Raw genomic sequence first — 26,023 nt, 5'->3', positions numbered from 1 at the left:
TTGTCTAATGGATATTACAAGGAAAGATAAATGGTTACTTATAGAATATTGTATCTGTGGGGATGATTGGTGTTGATAGTTGTTAAGATGTTTACTGTGGTTTCATAAATAAACATTGTTTTAATTAAAAGTACTTTAGTTCTCTGTTGCAACACACCTGGAAAGTGGGCACTTGTGTTCCCCACAACCACCATCTATTCAAAGTTATGGGTCAGGTGAACTCCATGATACACTTTGGGGTTCTCTAAACTCTGGCCCATAACAGGTCTCCAAGGAGATTGGAGGCCTCAGGCTGCATGCCCTTTGGGCCGGGTGATGCCCTGGCACTGCTGGTGCCACCTGAGTCCCAGCGTGGCATTGCCCCGGTGGCACTGTCATGATGGCAGCATGTTTTGCAGGCACATGATCGGGCTGGGGCTTCCAAACGTAGTGTTCGGATGGTGGCAGGGGTGGTACCAGCCCTTTGGGCTGGTGGGGGGGGGGGGGGGGGGGGGGGGGCAGGTCGGGAAATCTTTTCGGGGCCTCGGAGATCAGGACCCCATCTCTCACTACTATGGGGAGTTCCGGTGAGTGGAGTTTCCCATAGTAAAAAACGGGGTTATGTGTGGCCTTGGTCATGCGTTCCCGATTAGGCCACTTATTCAAAGCGAGTCGCATTGAATAGCCATGTGTTTCTCAGCACTGTGAGTACCGGCAAACACACGACTGCTTGGGGACTTTGTTCCCTTTTGGGAAGATCGCACCATCTGTTTCTCTCCCATTAAATTGCACCCATTGACTTTGTTTCTGTCTCTGCAGATGCTTCCAGGGCGCTGCACTTTCTTAATTTCAGATCTTCAGAATCTATAGTATTTTGTTTTTATTAAGGAAGGGAAGGTACTTATTTTAGGGAGTGCCCTCTGTCCCTCAGGGTGCTCCCCTCAGATATTACATCCCCCTCGTAATAGATCCTCTGATATCCAAATGCTAACAACATATGCCTCTCTCCCCTCCCTGGGGTCCCTGTTCCCTCCCAAATGAAGCAACCCGGACTTTTCTCTAAGCCTGGTCACTATGGATCTTCTCTTTGGGACTGCTTGTAATCCCTGCAGTGGCCATTTCTGAATTCTGGCGCCGATGGGGTGACTCAACTACCAGCCAATCAGATATCTGGCAGCTCTGGATGGCAGGATCTGTTTTCCCGGAAGGGTGGAAGCCCACAATTATCTTGATAAGGCCACCCCCAGTGTATTATTGAAGTGGAGCAGCCCTTTTATTGTTGGTCATCTTGAGGAAATCCATTTTTTTGGAGGAAATCCACAATACCAATCCTGTACCACTTTCCTCTGTCCTACCTGCGGATCACAAAAGCCTGGTGTGCAAAATACTCACCTGCCCCCACAGAGGTTGGGTTTGCCATTTTAAACTTGAGGGGCAAAACACTGATTTGCTCTCATACACGATTTTTGAACGATGGTGTGATATTTTGGAAGGTCATTAAAAACAAGTTAGGTGTGAGAGTTCATGAAGAAAATGGAAAGCCTGCTGAGGAGTCGAGAACATTCTGAAAGGGAAACATAAAATGTTTCACATCTTCAAATGTCATTATTAGATGCTGCATTGTAATGTAGACATGTTTTTAATGCAGGGATTCATCATGCAATCTGTCCTTTAAAGATAGATTGACCTTAAGAGTTTCAGGTACCTGGGGGTGCAGGTGGCCAGGAGTTGGGGGGCTCTTCATAAGCTTAACTTCACCAGACTAGTGGAACAGATGGAGGAGGAATTTAAAAGGTGGGACATGGTGCCGCTATCGCTGGCGGGCAGAGTGCAATCCGTCAAAATGACGGTTCTCCCGAGGTTCTTGTTCCTCTTCCAGTGCTTGCCCATCTTTATCCCTAGGGCCTTTTTTAAAAGGGTGACCAGCAGCATCATGGGATTTGTTTGGGCGCATGGCACCCCGAGGGTGAAGAGGGTCTTCTTGGAGCGGAGTAGGGATGGGGGGGGGGCTGGCGTTGCCCAACCTCTCGGGGTATTACTGGGCGGCCAACGTGTCGATGGTGCGTAAGTGGGTGATGGAGGGGGAGGGGGCAGCATGGAAACGGATGGAGAGAGCGTCCTGTGGGGATACAAGCCTGGGGGCCCTGGTAACGGCGCCGTGGCCGCTCCCTCCCACGAGGTATACCACGAGTCCGGTGGTGGCGGCTACCCTCAAGATTTGGGGGCAGTGGAGGCGACATAGGGGAGAAGTGGGGGGCTCGATGGAGGCTCCGTTAAGGGGGAACCATAGGTTCGTCCCGGGGAACATGGATGGGGGATTTCGGGGATGGTATAGAGCGGGCATTAGACAGCTGAAGGACCTGTTTATCGACGGAAGGTTTGCGAGCCTGGGGGAGTTGGAAGAGAAATTTGGGCTCCCGCCGGGAAACATGTTTAGATATCTGCAGGTAAAGGCATTTGCTAGACGGCAGGTGGAGGGATTCCCTGCGCTCCCCGCGAAGGGGGTGAGTGACAGGGTGCTCTCGGGGGTCTGGGTCGGGGAGGGGAAGATATCCGATATCTACAAGCTTATGCAGGAGAAGGAAGAGGCGTCAGTAGAGGAGCTGAAAACGAAGTGGGAGGGGGAACTGGGGGAACAGATCGAAGACGGGACATGGGCTGATGCCCTGGAGAGGATAAATTCTTCCTCCTCGTGTGCGCGGCTTAGCCTCATCCAATTCAAGGTGCTGCATAGGGCCCACATGACTGGGACGAGGATGAATAGGTTCTTTGGGGGTGAAGATAGGTGTGCCAGGTGCTCGGGGAGTCCAGCGAACCATGCCCATATGTTCTGGGCATGCCCGGCATTGGAGGAGTTCTGGAAGGGGGTGGCGAGGACGGTGTCAAGGGTGGTGGGATCCAGGGTCAAGCCAGGATGGGGACTCGCGATCTTTGGGGTTGGGGTAGAGCCGGGAGTGCAGGAGGCGAAAGAGGCCGGTGTGCTGGCCTTTGCGTCCCTAGTAGCCCGGCGAAGGATTTTGCTACAGTGGAAGGACGCGAGGCCCCCAAGCGTGGAGACCTGGATCAATGACATGGCGGGCTTTATTAAGCTTGAGAAGGTTAAATTCGCCCTGAGAGGATCGGTGCAAGGGTTCTTTAAACGGTGGCAACCTTTCCTCGACTTTCTGGCTCAACGATAGGGTACTGGGACAGTAGCAGCAGCAACCCGGGGGGGGGGGGGGGGGGGGGGGGGGGGCGTTGATTATGTTAGCTTATTTTATTTAAATTTGATTATCTAATTTTAATTTATGGTTAAGTTCTCTTGTTTGGGGGGGGAATGTGATACATGTGATGTTACAGTATGGGGGGAATTGTGGGTGTTATGGGGCTGTTAGTTGCATATTACTGCTTTTTGCTATACTTTTTGTTATATTTTCTGCAAAAAATTCCAATAAAAAAATTTAAAAAAAAAAGATAGATTGACCTTCATTACAGTACTTTTCCGATGAAAAAATTATCACAATGCAGTGGAATTTTAAAAATTCTTCTTTTAGCCTGTACTGCTGTCTTTAGTACAGTGATTTGGAACATTTGGAAAGCAGTGGCAGGATCAGTCAGTGTCAGCATGAATTTATGAAGGGAAAATCTTGACAAATCTATTGGAATTCTTTGAAGATGTAACCAGAACAGTTGACAAGGGGGAGCCAGTCAATGTGGTATATTTGGATTTCAGAAGGCGTTTGACAAAGTCCAGCATAAGAGATTATTGTGCAAAATTAAAGCGCATGGGATTGGAGGAAATGTATTGAGGTGGATAGAAAACTGGTTGGCAGAGAGGAACCAAAGAGTAAGAATTAATGGGTCCTTTTCAAATTGGCAGGCAGTAACTAGTGTGGTGCCACAGGGATCGGTGCTGTTCACAATATATATTAATGATTTGGATTAGGGAACAAAATGTAGCATCTCAAAGTTTGCAGATGATACCAAGTTAGGTGGGAGGGTGAACTGTGACAAGGATGCAGGGATCCTACAGCATGATCTGGATAGATTGGGCGAGTGGGCAAATCAATGGCAGATGCAGTATAATTTGGATAAGTGAGGTTATTCACTTTGGAAGCAAAAACAGGAAGGCAGATTACTACCTAAATAGTTGTAAATTGGGAGAGGGGAGTGTGCAGCGGTACCTGGGTGTCCTTGTGCACCAGTTGCCGAAGGTAAGCATGCAGGTGGAGCAGATGGTAAAGAAGGCGAATGGTATGTTGACCTTCATTGCAAGAGGTTTCGAGAAGCAGAGATGTGTTGTTGCAATTATACAGGGCCTTGGTGAGGCCGCACCTGGAGTATTGTGTGCAGTTTTGGTCTCCTTCTCTGAGGAAGGATGTTCTTGCTCTCGAGGGAGTGCAGCGAAAGTTTACCAGACTGAATCCAGGGATGGTGGGAATGTCATATGAGGAAAGATTGACTAGGTTGGGATTGCTCTCGCTGGAGTTCAGAAGAATGAGGGCGGATCTCATAGAGACTTATAAAATTCTAACAGGACTAGACAGGGTAGATGCAGGTAAGATGTTACCAATGATGGGTGTGTCCAGAACCAGGGGTCACAGTCTGAGGATTCAGGGTAAACTATTTGGGACAGAGATAAGAAGACATTTCTTCACCCACAGAGTGTAATTCATTACCACAGGAAGTAGTTGATGCTAAAACATTGAATATATTCAAGAGGCGGCTGGATATAGCCCTTGGGGAGAATGGGATCAAAGGCTATGGGGAGAAAGCAGGATTAGGCTCTTGAGTTGGATGATCAGCCATGATCGTGATCAATGGCGGAGTAGGCTTGAAGGGCCAAAAGGCCTCCACCTGCTCCTATCTTCTATCTATATATGTATCTATATGACTTAAATGTAGTGACAGCTCTAGCTGATTAAAAAACTGCTTTTAACATCTGAAAAAATCCTAACCATCTGCTCCTGTCCACTGAGTGACAGGAACTCTGCTTTGAAATTGAAATGAACACATTCTGTTCTTTGCAACTCAAGAGAATCTTCTATTTTTTGAACAGCTGTGGCCATTATGATTGTGTGTCTGTGTTTCAAGTGCCAATGAACTGGGTTGCATGTGCCACTGACAGGCATGTTATCAACGAATATGTCCGTTGACCAGCCCACCACCTTCCTGCTCATGCCTGATCTAACTCCCAAAATATGCTCAGTCGGCAGGCATTGAAATCAGCAGCCCACCTGGCATTTGTAAATAACTGATTAAAAGTCTAAAGGGTCATTAGCAAGCTCATTGACCTGGATAATACCCTGCCAGGGAACATGGATTGCAGTGCGGAGGCCATTTTGTATGGCCCATGTGAAAAAGGCAGGAAGAAGGAACCTCATTGGGGAAGTGGATGAAGTACCCTCAAGATGTCATTTCCCATTCCTTCGGTGCGGCAATGCCTGCAAAGCATCCCACCCTCCCTGGCTTCAAGGTTCTTCCCTGCCCTAAAACCCCAGGATTTACCTTTCTGGGGCAGCCATCCATTTTCTTCATGCTCAGTCCTAGCAGCACCTGTAACTGAGATCTAGCACCGCCAGCCAATCAGATTAGCCAGCAGACCTCCTCCCACTGAAGGGCCAAAGTACCACCCTCCACACTTTCGCTATGGCTGCAAGGCTGGCTTCTTCCGGTGTCATGTGAATGTGAATGTCCCTTTAAGAAACATTTTTGTCTTATCACATGGCTTCAGTGATGTCATTGTGTGTGTGGAGCTGGGCTGTGGCTCTGTGAGTTTTTACTTTCGCTTTGAGTTTGGACTGGTTTGAACTGCACAGGTTGAAAGAAGTGTTTTTTCTCTACCTTAATTTTAAAAGCTATTCAAGATACTTGGTAATTTAAAAGAGATAATTGCTTTCTGGAAGGAATTCAAACCTGCTGTTTGAAAAGGGGAACAGAGTATCAGTAACAACAATCTTATACCAGTGAGAATGCCGTGTGCTGGGCCACGCCTTTGAAAAGGGGTTTCTGGTTTTACTTGGATTTTGTTATTGAATTGGGACAGTTAAGGGAGAATTCATTCAGGGTTATACATTGATTACTGCAGCTGTGTGGGGTTTTTATGTTCGTAATTGATAAAAATACTTGCTGTGTATGTTTATACAAACTAAATTCTTAGAATAAAGCTTGGTTTTTTAAATTAAAAGTGTTTAAGAAGTCCATTGAATAACATCTGAAAGGCAGCTGTTCTGCTCATCCAAGCCAAATTTAATAAAAGTTATAGGGCAGGTGAACTCCATAATATACTTTGCAGTTTTTTTAAACCCTGGCCCATAATATGGGTGTGTCAATGTGTATGGTTGCTAGCCAACTTTAAGAGGTTTGTGGTTTGTTGTCACTAGACAATAGGATTACAAGTATCATAAGGTTTATTCACATGGAAGGATGTATTCTTTCTAAGTCTTGACAATTGCTATTAACGATGACGTGTTTTAAGAAGGCTTTTATTAGATGGTGAGCTTTATTTTATTTACCAAAGAATGTAAATAATTTTCAATGATATTGCATGGAATCTGAGGACTATACATAGTGAATATTGGGTGAGTGTCTTACAGATGATACTGGGGATGCATGGGGTTGTTCAGGGTGGACAGGGGAGTGAAGGGTGAGGTTTACGGGGTCTTTAAATAATGTTAGGAGCCTTGATGCTGTCGAGAATATAGACGGGGTCAGGGAGATGGAGGGGTCTGGTGCGGGGTGGGGAGGAACATCGTGTATCGCTGTATGCGGACGACCTGCTGTTGTATGTGGCGGATCCAGAAGGGGGAATGCCGGGGTGATGGAGCTGTTAGCGGAATTTGAGGGCTTCTCGGGCTATAAGTTAAATTTAGGCAAGAGTGAGGTATTTGTAGTACACCCGGGTGATCAGGAGGAGGGAATTGGGAGACTCCCATTTAAGAGGGCAGTGAAGAGTTTCAGATACCTGGGGGTGCAGGTGGCCAGGAGTTGGGGGACTGTCCATAAGCTTAATTTTACCAGGCTGGTGGAGCAGATGGAAGAGGAATTTAAAAGGTGGGACATGGTGCCGCTATCGTTGGCGGGTAGAGTGCAGTCCGTCAAAATGACGGTTCTCCCGAGGTTCTTGTTCCTTTTTCAGTGTTTGCCCATCTTTATCCCTAGTGCCTTTTTTAGAAGGGTTACGAGCAGCATCATGAGCTTTGTTTGGGCGCATGGGACCCCGAGGGTGAAGAGGGTCTTCTTGGAGCGGGGTAGAGATGGGGGGGGGGCTGGCGTTACCCAATCTCTCGGGGTATTATTGGGCGGCCAATGTGTCGATGGTGCGCAAGTGGGTAATGGAGGGGGAGGGGGCAGCATGGAAACGGATGGAGAGGGCGTCCTGTGGAGATACAAGCCTGGGGGCCCTGGTAACGGCGCCGTGGCCGCTCCCTCCTACGAGGAATACCACGAGTCCGGTGGTGGCGGCTACCCTCAAGATTTGGGGGCAGTGGAGGCGACATAGGGGAGAAGTGGTGGGCTCGATGGAGGCTCCGTTAAGGGGGAACCATAGGTTCGTCCCCGGGAACATTGATGGGGGATTTCAGGGTTGGTACAGAGCGGGCATCAGACAGCTGAGGGACCTGTTTATTGATGGGAGGTTTGCGAGCCTGGGGGAGTTGGAGGAGAAATTTGGGCTCCCCCTGGGGAACATGTTCAGGTATCTGCAGGTAAAGGCATTTGCTATGCGGCAGGTGGAGGGATTCCCTTCGCTTCCCGCGAGGGGGGTGAGCGACAGGGTGCTTTCGGGGGTCTGGGTCGGAGAGGGGAAGATATCTGATATCTACAAGGTTATGCAGGAGGCGGAGGAGGCGTCAGTAGAGGAGCTGAAAGCTAAGTGGGAGGGGGAACTGGGGGAACAGATTGAAGACGGGACATGGGCTGATGCCCTGGAGAGGGTTAATTCTTCCTCCTCGTGTGCGCGGCTTAGCCTCATCCAATTCAAGGTGCTGCACCGGGCCCACATGATTGGGACAAGGATGAGTAGGTTCTTTGGGGGTGAAGACAGGTGTGTCAGGTGCTCGGGGAGTCCAGCGAACCATGCCCATATGTTCTGGGCATGCCCGGCGCTGGAGGAGTTCTGGAAGGGGGTGGCGAGGACAGTGTCGAGGGTGGTGGGATCCAGGGTCAAGCCAGGATGGGGACTCGCGATTTTTGGGGTCGGTGTGGAGCCGGGAGTGCAGGAGGCGAAAGAGGCCGGTGTGCTGGCCTTTGCATCCCTAGTAGCCTGGCGAAGGATCTTGCTACAATGGAAGGATGCGAGGCACCCAAGCGTGGAAACCTGGATCAATGACATGGCGGGTTTCATTAAGCTAGAGAAGGTCAAATTCGCCCTGAGAGGGTCGGTACAAGGGTTCTTTAGGCGGTGGCAACCTTTTCTCGACTTTCTGGCTCAACGATAGGGTACGGGGACAGTAGCAGCAGCAACCCGGGGGGAGGGGGGGGGGGGGAGGGAAAGGGAGGGAAGGGGGGGGGGGGGGGGGAGGGAACAGGGGGGGGGAGAGGGCGGACGATGACTATGTTTGTTTATTTAATTTAAATTTATTTTGAAGTTCTTTTGTTGTTCATTGGGGTTGGGGGGGGGTGGGGGGATGTGATACATGCGTCGATACGGTCTGGGGGTGGTACGGTTATTATGGGTTATTTTGTTGCATTTCATTGTTTGTCGTTATGTTTTATATTTTCTGTAAAAAATTCCAATAAAAATTATATTTAAAAAAAGAGAATATAGACGGGCCTCCTGACCAGTCTACCTCCACACCTTAACTCCACTCTCACTGATCCACTAGTTTGTACCTTGCAGGAAAGGACAAAATACCCGGGCAAAGTCTCACAACAGTTGGGTGGGCAATTTGCAAGTCACAGAATGCCCCAGCTCCCAAGAGGAAAATTCAGCCCAGGCCTGACTCAAAATGTAAAAGTGCACAAAAAATTGAACACAGTAAGAAGTCTTACAACACCAGGTTAAAGTCCAACAGGTTTGTTTCAAACACGAGCTTTCGGAGCACGGCTCCTTCTTCACCTGAAGAAGGAGCCGTGCTCCGAAAGCTCGTGTTTGAAACAAACCTGTTGGACTTTAACCTGGTGTTGTAAGACTTCTTACTGTGCTCACCCCAGTCCAACGCCGGCATCTCCACATCAAAAAATTGAAAGCATGGCAGACTAGGTATGTCATGAATATTGACTTGCATTCTCATTTTAATTCAATTTATTTCTCATCTTTATTTTAATTTTCTGTCTTGTGGGTTCTGTACACTCGAGTGCTTTTTCCCCAAGCTACCAAGCTATATTGATGTTTCTGTCCCTGTGAGGCACTGATTTCTTCTCATTCGGTCATCCCATTCTGGGGTTCTGCCCAATCTCTCTGTATGCTTCTGTGTCTTTGCTGTGTTGTTTGCCTCTCGCTCTCTGTGCCCTGCCTCTCGCTCAGTCTCTGCTCACTGTGCTATCAGTTAGCTCAGTCTTTGGCTGCTGCAGCGATTCCCTCTTATTCTGTAGTTCATTGCTGTGCCATCTGACAGTTCTCTGTGCTACAATGCCTTTCTTCTCATTCAGTCACTTAATGCTGCGCTGTCTGCTTCTTCCCCTTTTGTGTTGTGCAGTCTCTTTTCTACCACTCAGCTTCTCTCTGCTGTGTTGTCTGTTTGCACTTCCTCTGGTGACTGTATTGTAATTCTGGCCACTCGGTTTCTCTCTGCTGTGCTGGCGGTTTGCTCTTCCTCTGTGTGTTGCAGTTTCTTTTCTGCCACTCAGCTTCTCTCTGCTGTTCTGTCTGTTTGCACTTCCTCTGTTGGCTGTCCTGTCTCTCTGGCCACTCGGCTTCTCTCTGCTGTGCTGTCTGCCTCTGGGCGGTGTAGAGCTTATTCTGTGATTTACACTCTCCTGGCTGTGCTGCCTGTGTACTCCGCCTCTGTCCCTCTTTCCCCCTTTGTGTCTTGCGTCATTCTTTTCTTTACCTTTTGCAACCTCTGATTTTTTTCTGTGCCTATGTTTATGTCTTTCTTTGCTGGAGTGCTTCTCCTTCGGGCTATCGTTGAAATTAATTCTTCTGTTCCTAGTCTGTCCAGCTCTTCTGTGGCCTAATGTTTGTTTAGATTGCTGTGCGGGACTGTCATTCTCGATATTTCCTTTGCAGCAAAAATTCCGGATGGCCTTGCAAAAATCCGAGAGCATCGCCATATCTTAATGGAGTTGATTGGAAAGATATTGCAATTTTTACTCAAAGATGTAATAGAAAAACATCTAGAACCAAATATATGACAAAGATTAGTCAGCACGAATACAGGAACACAAATAGGATGAATGATCTGGGGCTTCAACTCCATTTTCCTGCCCACTCCCCATATTACTTGATTCCCTGAGACACCAAAAATCTGTCCATCCCAGCCTTAAATGTATTAAACGATGGAATATCCACAACCCGGGCCGGCACAGTGGTTAGTACTGCTGCCTTAGGGCGCCAAGCACCCGGGTTCGATCCCGGCCTGGGTCACTGTCCGTGTGGAGTTTGCACATTCTCCCCGAGCCTGCGTGGGTCTCACCCCCACAATCCAAAACGATGTGCAGGGTAGGTGGATTGGCCACGCTAAATTGCCCCTTACTTGGAAAAAAAGAATTGGATACTCTGAATTATAAAAAAAAGAACATCCACAACCCCCTGCGGTACAGAAATTCAAAGATCTTCCACCATTTGTGTGAAGTATTTTTTCCTCATCTCAGTCCTAAATGAACGGCCCCTTATCCTGAGACTGTCGCCGAGATTTCGATTCTCGCAAGCCCCTTCAGAATTTTGTAGGTTCCAGTGAGACCCCTCTCACTCTTCTAAGCTCCAGAGAATATAAGCCCAATTCACTAAAGCCTCTCATCATGGGTCAAACCCTCATCCCAGGGACAATTTAGTGAATCGTCGCTGTACCGCCTCCAATGTAAGTATATGTTTTCTGAAATGTGCACACAGTATTCCAAATGTGGCCTCACTAAATCCCTGTAGTAAGACTTCTTTATTCCTGTACTCCAACCCCTTTACAACAAAGGCCAACATTTACCTACCTCATTGATTGCTGTACCTGCATGGTATACCTAACGTAAACTAGCAAAGTTGCACAATCTGAAATGCCTGTACTTTCATCCAGTTGTAATGAGAACGCCTGCGCTGATTTTAAATGAAAAATAAACTGGGCTTCTAAATTCTCAGCAATATCAGAAATTCGGCGAGCCACTGTGCTATCACTAAATAGAATGCATTTCACTTTTTCAACGAACCTCTCATCTATGACTGTACAAACTATATCTAATGCTGCAGAGAGAATTAATCTGGGATTAATTCGGGTTCGAATTAAATTAATAGATGTGCTACATAAAACGATCCATTTTAAATGTTACTGTCCTGTTGCTTGTTTGTTGCGAACAAAATGGAGGAATCGCAATCGCGCCCAAAGCATGTGATGTTGACGTTCGGGGGCGTGACCTTCCCTCTGCCTCCCTTTAGGCAGGAAGATTAGGTAGAATTCAAAAAACATTCTTCTGCGTCTCTGCAGCAACCGGCTATCATGCGCACTGATGATCAGGTGTGCATGCGCAATGCGGCCGCATTCTTTTTACATGTTCACGGCCATTTTGAAGGCGGCTTGCAGCCGGCGTTATTAAAAGCCGGCTGATGCTGCTGTTGAGCGCGGATTTGCGCGATCGGGAGCGCTGCGAAGGACGGCTCCGCGAACGTCCCGACACCCGCCCGTGGCCCACCCGCGGGTCGCACCCCCGAGTTTAACAATCACTGACCTGGACCATCTCAGACACTTCCCTTCCCTTTCTTGATCTTTCTGTCTCCATTTCCGGCAATAGACTATCCACTAATATGCACTACAAGCCCACTGACTCCCACAGCTATCTGGACTACAGCTCTTTGCAACCGCTTCGCCTCCATTGCATTTGTTCCGATGATGCCACTTTCCAAAATGCTTCTTCGAAAATGTGTTCCTTCTTCCTCAACCGTGATTTCCCACCTACAGTTGTTGACAGGGCCCTCAACAGTGTGAGGTCTATCTCTCCCACCACTACTCTTGCTCACTCCCAGAACAAGGATAGAGTCTGACTCGTCCTCACATTTCCAGCCTCCGTATGCAAAGCATAATCCTCCACCATTTTCGCCAATTTCCACGTGATGCCACCACCAAACACATCTTCCCTTCACTCCCTCTTTCAGCATTTCGGAGACCGTTCCCTGTGAGATAATCTACTCCTCCACCATACCCAGTACCTCTCCCATCACCCATGGCACCTTCCCATGCAATCGCAGAAGGTGTAAAACCTGCCCCTTTACCTCTTCCGTGCTTAACATCCCAGGCCCAAAACACTAATTCCAGGTTAAGCAGCGTTTCACTTGCACCTCTTTCAATCTGGTCTATGACATTCGCTGCTCCCAATGTGGTCTTCTCTATATTGGAGAGACCAAATGCAGAGTGGGTGATCACTTTGCTGAGCACCTGTAGTCTGTGTGCATTTAGGATTCTGACCTTCCCGTTGCTTGCCATTGTAACAAAAAACCCTGCTCCCATGCCCACATGTCTGTCCATAAGACATAGGAGCAGAATTAGGCCACTTGGCCCATTGAGTCTGCTCCACCATTCAATTATGGCTGATGTTTTCTCATCCCTATTCTCCTGCCTTCTCCCCGTAACCCCTGGTCCTCTGTCCTTGGCCTGTTGCAATGGTCCAGTGGAGCTCAACACAAACTGAAGGATCAACATCTCATCTTCCGGTTAGACACGCTACAGCCTTCCGGTCTCAACATTGAATTCAACAACTTCAGATCAGATCAGCTCTACCCCACCTCGACCCATTTGTTTTCATCCCATTTCATTTCAACTGTCTCTTACCATTTCTTTCTTGTTTTTCTTAATATATATTTAACCCCCCCCCCCCCTACTCTTATCCACCTTTCCTTACTCCTTTCCACACTTCTCCATCTGTCACAGTTTAGCCTCTGATGTTAGTTTCTCTACTGTTTGGCCTCTCACACCTTTTGTTCTCTCTGGGGACTGCCATTAGCACTCTTTCCCCTTGGTTTCTGTGGCTGTGACTCATTTTTCATTCTCACTCCACAGTATAAATATTCCCCACATTCTCTGACTGTTAGCTTTGACGAGGAGTCAATGGACTCAAAACGTTAGCTCTTTTCTCTCCCAACAGATGCTGCCAGACCTGCTGAGATTTTCCAGCATTTTCTCTTCCGCTGGAAATTCTATGGTGAGTAACTCATCTCATGACCCCTAAAGCCATCTGCAAGGCACAAGTCAGGAGTGTGATGGAATACTCCCCATTTTCCTGGAATCAGTGCAGCTCCAACAACACTCAAAGAACTCTGCAATGTCCAGATCAAAACAGCTCACTTCATTGGGACTCCATCCACAAGCTTAAACTTTTACTCTTGCCACAGGTGTGCATGATGCTGCAGTAATTCTTTGAGGCTCCTTGGCAGATGATGTAGTGTACATAGACTCCCAAAAGTTGTTTAATAAAATGCCACTTAATAAGCTTGCCAGCGGAGTTAGTCTATGGAAAAACAAGTGACAATGGCAGCATTGATGCAAAGTTGACTGAGTGACAGGAAATGGAGAGGAATGATGAAAAGTTGTTTTTCAGGACAGGGGAAGATTTATAGTGCGGTACCAAGGAGAAGCTTGCTTTAAAAAAAAATCAGTATTAATGACTTAGATGTGGTTTTATGAGGCACAATTTCAAAATTTTCAGATAACAAAGGAGGACAGTAATAGACTTTCAAGATGATATAGGTGGAATAGAAGGAGACCTTGCAGATGAAGTTTGATGCAGAGATGTGTGAAATGATGTATTTTGATAGGAAGGACAAATAGAGAAAATATAAAATAATGATTACAATGCTAACAGAGGTGCAGGAGCATATGTGCACACATCATATGAACACGGAGCAGGAGTAGGCCATTGAATGTGGCAGAGCTGTTTCGAGAAAATGATTAATATTGCATATAGGATCCTGGGCTTTATAAACAAAGGCATGGAAAACAAAATCAAGGAATTTGTGGTGAACATTTATAAAACACTAGTTTAGCCTTAACTGGAGTATTGCTCTGATTCTGGGCACCACACTTTAGGAGGGATGTGATGTCTTTCGGGAGAGTGCAGAAAAGATTCACGAGAATGGTTGTAGTGATCAGAAACTTCAATTGTGCAAATAAATTAGAGAGGAGAGGGCTCTTCTACTCACAAAAGAAAAGGTGGAGAGGAGATTTGTTAGAGGTGTTCAAAATCATGAGGGGTCTGAACAGAGAGCAACTTAGGAGAACTTGTTGGCATTGTTGGAAGGGTTGAGAATCAGAGGACAGCTGATTGGTGAAAGATGCAATTGTGACATGAGGAAAAGCTTTTTTTAAACACAAATGATCAGGATCAGGAATGCAAGCCTCAGTGTGTGGTGAAGGCAGATTTAATTGTTGCTTTCAAAAGGCAATTGGATAATTATCTGAAGACAATAAATGAGCAATTAGAAGATATTGGAAAACTTGTAGCATTGGTAAATGACACATCAATTTCACTGTAAATAAGAGTGAGGTGATACATTTAGGAGGACAAGTAAGGCGGTTATATATTCCTCTAGAATATACAAATCCAAATGGGGCAGAGCTGCAAAGGGATACTGGATACAGAAATAGATCAATAAAATTTGAAACAGAAGTTGACAATGCCATAAAAAATTCAAAGAAAGCATTTTGATTCATTTCTAGAGGGATAGAATTCTAAAGCAGAAAAAATTGTTAACTTTACATGGAGCCTTGCTTAAACCACATTTGTAGTTCTGAACTCCATATCACAAAATGTACATAGAAGCAAGGATGATTCTGGAACTGGAAAGGCTGGAACTCTTTATTTTAGAAAATGGAAGATGGCAAAGTGACTGGGAGGGAGGGAGTTTTAAAAATTACAAAGGAGTTTGATAGAGTAGATATCGAGATGTTTCATCTTATGGGCAGTCAATAACTAGGGTTCATAAATGTATGATAGTCACTAATGAAAGTTCAGTAGAAACTTGCTTACCCAGAGAGTTTAAAAAAATAAATTGAGAGTACCCAATTCTTTTTTTTTCAATTAAGGGGCAATTTAGCATGGCCAATTCACTGACTCTACACATCTTTGGGTTGTGGGGGTGAGACCCATGCAGACACGGGGAGAATGTGCAAACTCCACATGGACAGTGACCCGGGGCCGGAATCGAACCTGGGTCCTCAGCGCCATGAGGCAGCAATGCTAACCCTTGCACCACCGTGCCACTCACTTACCTGGAGAGTTGTGGAATTTGTCACCACATGGAGGAATGGTTGAGTTCAATAGATGCGTTTAAGGGGAAGCCAGATAAGTATACAAAGAAGAAAGGAAAAGAGAGGGATAGTCTTGACGAAGGATGGGAAGAGGCTTGTGTTGACAGAGTGGATGCTGAAAGGATATTTCCTCTTGTGGGATATACGGGGGGGGGGGGGGGGGGGGGGGGGGGCACAGATGAACAAAGGGTCTCAAATTTAAGACATGAGGGGAATCATTTTTTCTTCAAGGGTAATGAGTATGTGGAACAGTCTTGCGAGAGAGTGATGGAGGCAGGGCCATTGAATATCTTTAATGCTGAATTAGATAATTTATTGACTGACGAGAGGGTGGCACAGTGGTTAGTGCTGCTGCCTTACAGCACCAGGGACCCAGGTTCGATTTTAGTCTTGACTGTGTGCAGTTTACATGTTCTCCCCATGTTCCAGTTTCCTCCCAAAGTCCAAAGATATGCAAGTTTGGTGGTTTGGTCATGATCAACTGACCCTTAGTGTCCAAAGGTGTGTAGGTTAGATGGGGTTACTGGGATAGGTGGGAAAGAGGAATAATGGGCTTAGGTAGGGGTTCTTTCAGAGGGTTGGTGCTGATTCTATGGACCGAATGGCCTCCTTTTGCACTGTAGGGATTCTATGGAGATTCCAAGGGCACATGGGGGAGGATGGAAAGTGCAGCTGAAAACAATGATCATACTGAAAGCCGAGTGCCCTATTCCTGTTCCTAGTTGGTATGTAACAGTAACACCACATGGACCATTTGGTCTGTTTCTGTGCTTATAAGCTCTTGTGTAATTTGCTGGGGCGGACTGCTGGGAGTATGAGGTTAAATGCTGCCACCTCAGGGTTAACCAGATGAGCAGTAAGTCAGTCAGTAATGAACCCGAGTACACAAAGCGCCATTGAAATCGCTCTCCCTGAGCGAGCAACACAACAGTCGACGGCGCGTTCTAAATCTTACTTGACCTTCCGTGCCTCAGTCCACTTACACACAGCCGCCCCACTTCAGTCAAGCCAGGCGGGCAGGATACTCATTCCCCGCCCCGGGCCACAGCCCAGGCCAGGCCGCGGACCCCCCGGCCACGTGACGGCAGCCCCATTGTCAAGGCAACAAGGCGCTGGGGGCGGGGCTACACCCATAGCAACGGCCGCGCATAGCAACCGGTGGAGTGAGAGCGGGCTCCCAGGCGGCAGGTGAGACCGAGGTGTCCCGGCCCAAGACGCCTGCACCCTCCACCCCCACAATGTCCAACTCCTTCCCTCACCGCTGCTGCATTGTCCGGCTGCTTCCCTGTAGTCACATTGGGAAAGGAGGGGTTTTTACAGTGCAGAAAGAGCAGCTTCCCTCAGCCCAGTTCCTCTGACCTGCCCCCTAACACCGCCCTATCCCTACAATCAAGGAACAATTTAGCACGACCAATCCACCTAACCTGCCTATCTGTGGGCCGTGGGAGGAAACTGGAGCACCGGAAACCCATGCAGACACCGGGAGAACGTGCGTGACGAGAGTCACCCAAGACTGGAATCAAACAGGGTCCCTGTGCTGTCCATGGGGGTTGTTTGGTTGGTTGGTTTTGGGGGGGGGGGGGGGGCATGGTTGGTTGGTTTTGGGGGGGGGGGGGGCATGGTTGGTTGGTTTTGGGGGGGGGGGGGCATGGTTGGTTGGTTAGGGGGGTGATTTTTGGGGTGGGGTGATTTTTGGGGTTGGTTGGGGGGGGGGTGATTTTTGGGGTTGGTTGGGGGGTGATTTTGGGGTTGGTTGGTTGGGGGGGGTGATTTTTGGGGTTGGTTGGGGGGTGATTTTGGGGTTGGTTGGGGGGTGATTTTTGGGGTTGGTTGGGGGGTGATTTTTGGGGTTGGTTGGTTGGGGGGGTGATTTTGGGGTTGGTTGGTTGGAGGGGTGTGATTTTTGGGGTTGGGGGGTGATTTTTGGGGTTGGTTGGGGGGTGATTTTTTGGGTTGGTTGGGGGGGGTGATTTTTTGGGTTGGTTGGGGGGGTGATTTTTGGGGTTGGTTGGGGGGGTGATTTTTGGGGTTGGTTGGGGGGGTGATTTTTGGGGTTGGTTGGGGGGGTGATTTTTGGGGTTGGTTGGAGGGGTGATTTTTGGGGTTGGTTGGGGGGATTTTTGGGATGGGGTGGGGTTCGGGCATCTGGGGAATATGTGGGATTGGGGAGGATGGGAAGTTGGGAGGTGGGGTATTGTGGGTGGCATGGGGGATTCAGGGGGCATGGGGATTTGGGGGTGTATGATGGATTCAGGGGGTATGGTGGATTTGGGGGTATGGGAAATTGATGGGTATTAGAGAATTAAAGGTATGGGATGATTTGGGGGATTGATGTGGATGGGTGAATTGGGGGGTGGGGATGGTGGATTTGGGGATGTGGGATTGGGATGTGGGATATTGTGGGAGTGAGTGATTGAGAATTGATGTGTGGTAGAGAATTCAGAATTGATGTGGGGTGGTGGATGGGAGATTGATGTAGGGTGGAGGATTAAGGGAGGATTAGTATTGAGGGGCATGGGAATTGAGCAGGATTGGGTTGTGATTGGGCTGGGGTATTGAGGGGGATGGGGATTGGGCATGAACATGGGTTTAGAATGGGTTTGAATTTAGTAAAGGGACATTGTGTGCTGTGAGGGATCAGTAGGTGGAGAGGCAGAATGGGTCAAGAATCACCGAGTTGGAAAAAGGACAAATTCAGAGGGGAAGCAAGTGATCAGAGAGGACAGGGTGATGAAAGTCGCAACATGGAAAGGAGGAGAAATGGGTGGAGTTGGACGTTCAAACCTGGAGAAATCTCTTGGAGTCAAGCACTGCAGAGGGTGGGGCCCTCAGTCTGAACTGGCGCAATCACGACATGTGCCAGAGTTACGAATGAAAGCTGATTCCAGGGCAGTGGCATCAGGCAATTCCTTTGGCCAGCTGCATCTGTGTTAGTCTCCAAACTCACTGGAATACACCATGCCCTAAACTGCTGCTAATGTGTGACTTTCCTCCTATTTCGTGCAGTCACTGTAGATGGAGGAAAGCGAGACCCTCGATTTCAAAGCACTGGAGACCGAGTTACAGACAGCCTTGTTCCTTGATGAAAAATACAAACGAGAAAATGATGCAAAATTCAGGGCCATTCATCAGAAAGTGGGATCATATGAGGAATTCAGGTAATGTGAAATTTAATGACTCCAGTGCAATGTTGGACTTTACATTCAGACATTATTCATGCTAATAGGTTGGGAGGTTTACTGCAGAGTACATTCGATGCTTTTGTTGCCAATGTTAAGTTAAATGCAGTGAATGGAAATACTAAGATATTGATTACTATATGCAGATCACTAGCCAGATACCCAGTATGCTTTATGCCTCACCGTTCAGGCAGAAGCTCAAATAGAAATTGGAACACCTGAATTTCTGCGGCATTAAGTGTTTAGGTTTTCAATGTTTGCAGTTACTGGGGTGTATTCTCCATTATCTGTTGCCGCGACCGGGGTTCCCAATCGGACAGGGTCCCCCGAAGGTGCTTGGCGCCCTTGCAATGCTCCGATTCCCTGCATGTGGCCTCAGCACGCCACTCGCCTGCGCCAGCTGGAGGATGCAAATCACCGATCTTTATCCATTCAATATAATCGACAGGCTGGAACCTCAAATACCATCCCCTCATTATGCACCGAACCCCACAGAGAGAAATCGACCACCCCCTCTGAACCTCCATCACCATGGGAATAATGGGTCCTTAGAAAGTAAGGTCAAAAATTAAACATTTTGAAATTAAATATTTTTTTATATCTCGGGTTCTCTGGAGGAATGGGACTTCACAGTTTGATTTATTTCAGTGGATCGAGGAGTTGAGTGGTATTATAGGAGTATTAACATTGTTAAAAGGGCCCTTGTGTTAACATAAGAACATAAGAACTAGGAGCAGGAGTAGGCCATATGGCCCCTCGAGCCTGCTCCGCCATTCAATTAGATCATGGCTGATCTTTTGTGGACTCAGCTCCACTTTCCGGCCCGAACACCATAACCCTTAATCCCTTTATTCTTCAAAAAACTATCTATCTTTACCTTAAAAACATGTAATGAAGGAGCCTCAACTGCTTCACTGGGCAAGGAATTCCATAGATTCACAACCCTTTGGGTGAAGAAGTTCCTCCTAAACTCAGTCCTAAATCTACTTACCCTTATTTTGAGGCTATGCCCCCTAGTTCTGCTGTCACCCGCCAGTGGAAACAACCTGCCTGCATCTATCCTATCTATTCCCTTCATAATTTTAAATGTTTCTATAAGATCCCCCCTCATCCTTCTAAATTCCAACGAGTACAGTCCCAGTCTACTCAACCTCTCCTCATAATCCAACCCCTTCAGCTCTGGGATTAACCTAGTGAATCTCCTCTGCACACCCTCCAGCGCCAGTACGTCCTTTCTCAAGTAAGGAGACCAAAACTGAACACAATACTCCAGGTGTGGCCGCACTAACACCTTATACAATTGCAACATAACCTCGCTAGTCTTAAACTCCATCCCTCTAGCAATGAAGGACAAAATTCCATTTGCCTTCTTAATCACCTGTTGCACTTGTAAACCAACCTTCTGTGACTCATGCACTAGTACACCCAAGTCTCTTTGAACAGCGGCATGCTTTAATATTTTATCGTTTAAATAATAATCCCGTTTGCTGTTATTCCTACCAAAATGGATAACCTCACATTTGTCAACATTGTATTCCATCTGCCAGACCCGAGCCCATTCACTTAACCTATCCAAATCCCTCTGCAGACTTCCAGTATCCTCTGCACTTTTCGCTTTACCACTCATCTTAGTGTCATCTGCAAACTTGGACACATTGCCCTTGGTCCCCAACTCCAAATCATCAATGTAAATTGTGAACAATTGTGGGCCCAACACGGATCCCTGAGGGACACCACTAGCTACTGATTGCCAACCAGAGAAACACCCATTTATCCCAACTCTTTGCTTTCTATTAATTAACCAATCCTCTATCCATGCTACTACTTTACCCTTAATGCCATGCATCTTTATCTTATGCAGCAACCTTTTGTGTGGCACCTTGTCAAAGGATTTCTGGAAATCCAGATATACCACATCCATCGGCTCCCCGTTATCTACTGCACTGGTAATGTCCTCAAAAAATTCCACTAAATTAGTTAGGCACGACCTGCCTTTTACGAACCCATGCTGCGTCTGCCCAATGGGACAATTTCTATCCAGATGCCTCGCAATTTCTTCCTTGATGATAGATTCCAGCATCTTCCCTATTACCGAAGTTAAACTCACTGGCCTATAATTTCCTGCTTTCTGCCTACCTCCTTTTTTAAACAGTGGCGTCACGTTTGCTAATTTCCAATCCACCGGGACCACCCCAGAGTCTAGTGAATTTCGGTAAATTATCACTAGTGCATCTGCAATTTCCCTAGCCATCTCTTTTAGCACTCTGGGATGCATTCCATCAGGGCCAGGAGACTTGTCTACCTTTAGCCCCATTAGCTTGCCCATCACTCCCTCCTTAGTGATAACAATCCTCTCAAGGTCCTCACCTGTCATAGCCTCATTTCTATCAGTCGCTGGCATGTTATTTGTGTCTTCCACTGTGAAGACCGACCCAAAAAACCTGTTCAGTTCCTCAGCCATTTCCTCATTTCCCATTATTAAAACTCCCTTCTCATCCTCTAAAGGACCAATATTACCTTAGCCACTCTTTTTGTCTTATATATTTGTAAAAACTTTTACTGTCTGTTTTTATATTCTGAGCAAGTTTACTCTCATACTCTATCTTACTCTTCTTTATAGCTTTTTTAGTAGCTTTCTGTTGCCCCCTAAAGATTTCCCAGTCCTTTAATCTCCCAGCAATCTTTGCCACTTTATATGCTTTTTCCTTCAATTTGATACTCTCCCTTATTTCCTTAGATATCCACGGTCGATTTTCCCTCTTTCTTCCGTCCTTCCTTTTTGTTGGTATAAACCTTTGCTGAGCACTGTGAAAAATCGCTTGGAAGGTTCTCCACTGTTCCTCAACTGTTCCACCATAAAGTCTTAGCACCCAGTCTACCTTAGCTAGTTCTTCTCTCATCCCCTTGTAATCTCCTTTGTTTAAACTCAAAACACTAGTATTTGATTTTACTTTCTCACCCTCCATCTGTATTTTAAATTCCACCATATTGTGATCGCTCCTTCCGAGAGGATCCCTAACTATGAGATCATGAATCAATCCTGTCTCATTACACAGGACAAGATCTAGGACCGCTTGTTCCCTCGTAGGTTCCATTACATACTTATTAAATACCAGCCCTAATTTTATGCAGCCAATTTAATCTGCTATTGGATTGGATTTGTTTATTGTCACATGTACTGAGGTGCAGTGAAAAATATTGTTCTGCGTGCAGCTCAGGCAGATCATAAGAACTAGGAGCAGGAGTAGGCCATCTGGCCCTTCAAGCCTGCTCCACTATTCAATGGCTGATCTTTTGTGGACTCAGCTCCACTTTCCCGCCCGAAAACACACTAATCCTTTATTCCTTTATTCTTCTAAAAAATTATCTATCTATCTTGAAAACATTAAATGAAGGAGCCTCAACTGCTTCACTGGGCAGGGAATTCCATAGATTCACAACCCTTTGGATGAAAACGTTCCTCCTAAACTCAGTCCTAAATCTACTTCCCCTTATTTTGAGGCTATGTCCCCTAGTTCTGCTTTCACCCGCCAATGGAAACAACCTTCCTGCATCTATCCTATCTATTCCCTTCGTACTTTTATGTGTTTCGAGAAGATCCCCCCACATTCTTCTAAATTCCAACAAGTACAGTCCCAGTCTACTCAATCTCTCCTCGTAATCCAACCCCCCACAACTCTGGGATTAACCAAGTGAATCTCCTCTGCACACCCTCCAGCGTCTGTACGTCCTTTCTCAGGTAAGGAGACCAAAACTGAACATACTACTGCAGGTATGGCCTCACGAACAGCTTATTCAGTTGCAGCATAACCGCCCTCGTCTTAAACTCCATCCCTCTAGCAATGAAGGACAAAACTCTATTTGTCTTCTTAATCACCTGTTGCACCTGTAAACCAACTTTTTGCGACTCATGCACGAGGACACCCAGGTCCCTCTGCACAACAGCATGTTTTAATATTTTATTATTTATATAATAATCCCATTTGCTGTTATTCCTATCAAAATGGATAACCTCACATTTGTCAACATTGTATTCCATCTGCCAGACACTAGCCTATTCACTTAAACTATCCAAATCCCTCTGCCGACTTCCAGTATCCTCTGCACATTTTGCTTTACCACTCATCTTAGTGTCGTCTGCAAACATGGACACATTGCACTTGCTCCCCAATTCCAAATCATCTATGTAAATTGTGAACATTTGTGGGCCCAACACTGATCCCTGAGGAACACCACTAGCTACTGATTGCCAACCAGAGAAATGCCCATTAATCCCCACTCTTTGCTTTCTATTAATTAACCAATCTCTATCCATGCTACTACTTTACCCTTAATGCCATGCATCATTATCTTATGCAGCAATCTTTTGTGTGGCACCTTGTCAAAGGCTTTCTGGAAATCCAGTGCCTTCCACTGTGAAGACCGACCCAAAAAACCTGTTCAGTTCCTTAACCATTTCCTCATTTCCAATTGTTAAATCTCCCATCTCATCCTCTAAAGGATCAGTACCTTAGCTGCTCTTTTTTGTTTTATATATTTGTGGAAACTTTTACTATCTCTTTTTATATTCTGAGCAAGTTTACTCTCATAATCTGTTGCCCCCTAAAGATTTCCCAATCCTCTAGTCTCCCAATAATCTTTGCCACTTTGTTTGCATTTTCCTTCAATTTGATACTCTCCCTTGTTTCCATAGATATCTACGGTTGATTTTCCCTCTTTCTACCATCCTTCCTTTTTGTTGGTATAAACCATTGCTGAGCACTGTGGGGAAAAAAAGCTTGGAAGGTTCTCCACTGTTCCTCAACTGTTTCACCATAGAAGTCTTTGTTCCCAGTCTACCTTAGCAGCTCATCTCTCACCCATTGGAATTCCCTTTGTTTCAGCACAAAACACTAGTGTTGATTTTACCTTCTCACCCTCCATCTGTATTTTAAATTCCACCATATTGTTGGATTGGATTGGATTGGATTTGTTTATTGTCACGTGTACTGAGGTACAGTGAGCTTTTTATACACAAGTGATCAGGAATGCACTGCCTCAGTGTGTATCCTTCTCAGAGGATCCCTAACTATGAGATCATTAATCAATCCTGTCCCATTACACAGGACAAGATGTAGGACTGCTTGTTCCCTCGTAGGTTCCATTACATACTGTTCAAGGAAACTATCGCAGATTCATTCTATAAACTCCTTCTCGAGGCTGCCTTGACTGACCTGGTTAAACCAGTCGACATGTAGATTAAAATTCCCCATGATAACTGCTGTACTATTTCTACACGCGTCAGTTATTTCTTTGTTTATTGCCCACCCCACCGTAATTTGGTGGCCTATAGATGAGTCCTATCAGTGACTTTTTCGCCTTACTATTCCTGATTTCCACCCAGATGGATTCAACCTTATCCTCCATAGCACCCATGTCATCCCTCACTACTGCCTGGAGTCATCCTTAAATAACAGAGCTACACCACCTCCCCTACCATGTACTCTGTCCTTCTGAATAGTTTGATACCCTTGGCTATTTGACTCCCAGGTGTGACCATCCTTTAACCATGTTTCAGTAATGGCCACTAAACCATAGTCATTCACGAACACCCGGGTCCTCCAACACCACAACGATCGCTACCCCTGGACTCATTTCCACCCTTGTCTTCAATACCCTGGACATGACATCCACGAACCCCTGCCAATATCCCCTATGCCCAGAACATGTGGACATGATTCGCTGGTTCACCCGCACATCTGACACACTTGTCTTCCACCCCACGTCGCTGTCATGTGCGCCCGGTGCACCACCTCAGCTTTCTTTCTTTCTTGACTACCTTGTCCACTTGTGTTGCCACTTTCAAAGATTTGTGGACCTGAACTCCCAGATCTCTGACTTTCTATATTACTAAGAGTTTCACCATTTATGGTATAGTTCCCCTCTAGCACTTTACAAACGTCTGTACTCAACAATGAGTTCAGCAATTCCAGGTCATAACCACTTACTGCTCTCATTTTTGGGCAGCCAACAGCTTTTGGTAATGATTCTGCTGTTGCCATTTATTGTTCCTCGAGACCACCTTTTGCTTCTTTGTCTCAGTACCATGCCCCCTTTACCTTGCATCATCATCCTTTTTCCATTTTATCTCCCCTTCCCTCTAAATACACTATCACAAACTTTTGTTTCCCCCCGCCACCCCTTTCTTTCCCTGCCTCTGTACCTGCTTAAAATCAGTTACATCTGTAACATTTTCCAGTTCTCATGCAAGATCATTGTCTAAAACAGTAAATCTGTTTCTCTTTCCACAGATGCTTCCTGACCTGCTGAATATTTTCAGCATTTTCTATTTTATTTTTACAGGGTCCTCAGTGGTGAAGCCCTGCTCTTTATTATAATAATAATAATCGCTTATTGTCACAAGTAGGCTTCAATGGAGTTAGTGTGAATGTGCGTCTGCTGAGCACATCATTGCCACAGGAACCTAGTGGTCATCAGTCGTGACCTCAGTGGGTATCGCTTATTTCCCATGAGCCAACCCGTCATCCTGAGGTGGTCCTTGAAGACACCGGGATCTCCGATTGCTCCAGAATGTAGCTTTATGCATGCTCCCAGGGTCGCAGACACTCGCGTGCATGATCCTCAGACGGTGGTCACACAGGATCTGAACATTTAGAGAGTGGAACTCCTTCTTGTTAATATAGGGCACTCCCTGGTGCCCCAGTACTTGCAGGTTGACATGCATGTCATCGACTGTCCCCTGGACCTGGGGCATCCTGGCAATGGTGGCAAATCCTGCAACCCAGGCATCTTTGTGGGCCTGGCCCAGGTCGACGGTGATATAGTTTGATGCCCGGGCATATTGAGCATCCATCACCTCCTGGATGACTCTGTGGGCTGACAATTGCCATATGCCACACAAGTCCCCGCTTGAGCTCTGGAATAACTCTGTGGCATAGACCTTTAGTGCTGTAGTGATCTTGATGGCCACTGGGAGCGGTTGTCCTCCTCCATGGGGTGCCATGTCTGCGAGGAAGTGACACAGGTGCCGCACTGTCTCCCTATTGAGACGCAGTCTTCTGCGGCATATGTTGTCCATCAGCACTTGGAAGGACCAACGACTCCTGTAATTCCTTGCACATCACTGGCCTCCTCTTCAGGCCACTTGCTCAGCCTAATGGGTTGCCGGGTCTTCAGGGTGTGCGATGGCCTCCCGCATATGTGGTGTTACCTGCAGCCTGCGTTGGTCTTTGGCATCTACCCGCCTTGGCTGCAACAAGCACAGCGAGGGCAGCCTCCGCAGCATCCACACCATTAAACATGTATCTTTCTGGAATGAATTGGAGAAGGAGAGAGACCGACAATCAGTTAGGGCTTCCATCCCGGAAGCCTCAAAACCCCTAGGCCTCCTCCACTCTTACTATGACTGTCCCACCTTCTCTGAGTGCCATCCAGAGAGCCAGTTATGCTGGCAAACTTCGCTCTGCACGCTCACTCCCAGCCAGATCAGGAATCCCTAGA

At 46.7% G+C, this 26,023-nt stretch overlaps 2 protein-coding genes across 5 annotated transcripts in view; one reads left to right on the top strand and one right to left on the bottom strand.

The window, feature by feature from the left end:
• Positions 1 to 16,347, bottom strand: part of limd2 (LIM domain containing 2) — a 181,398-nt gene extending 165,051 nt beyond the window's left edge. The window contains exon 1 of the mRNA XM_038779650.1: positions 16,328 to 16,347. The gene's annotated coding sequence lies outside the window, so the exon portion shown is untranslated. The remainder of the gene's footprint in view (positions 1 to 16,327) is intronic.
• ccdc103 (coiled-coil domain containing 103) overlaps positions 1 to 26,023 on the top strand; it is a 234,428-nt gene that overhangs the window by 181,970 nt on the left and 26,435 nt on the right. The window contains exons 1-2 of one of the 4 annotated variants that reach the window (XM_038779645.1): positions 16,247 to 16,532; positions 18,351 to 18,502. In XM_038779645.1, coding sequence (XP_038635573.1) covers positions 18,360 to 18,502 — 143 coding nt within the window. In that variant the 5' untranslated portion in view covers positions 16,247 to 16,532; positions 18,351 to 18,359. The other 3 variants (XM_038779646.1, XM_038779647.1, XM_038779648.1) reach the window with 3 other exon arrangements.

The sequence above is a fragment of the Scyliorhinus canicula genome, chromosome 19, assembly GCF_902713615.1.
Source record: "Scyliorhinus canicula chromosome 19, sScyCan1.1, whole genome shotgun sequence".
NCBI classification, from domain to species: Eukaryota; Metazoa; Chordata; class Chondrichthyes; order Carcharhiniformes; family Scyliorhinidae; genus Scyliorhinus; species Scyliorhinus canicula.
This window is presented reverse-complemented; position numbering and strand designations above follow the sequence as displayed.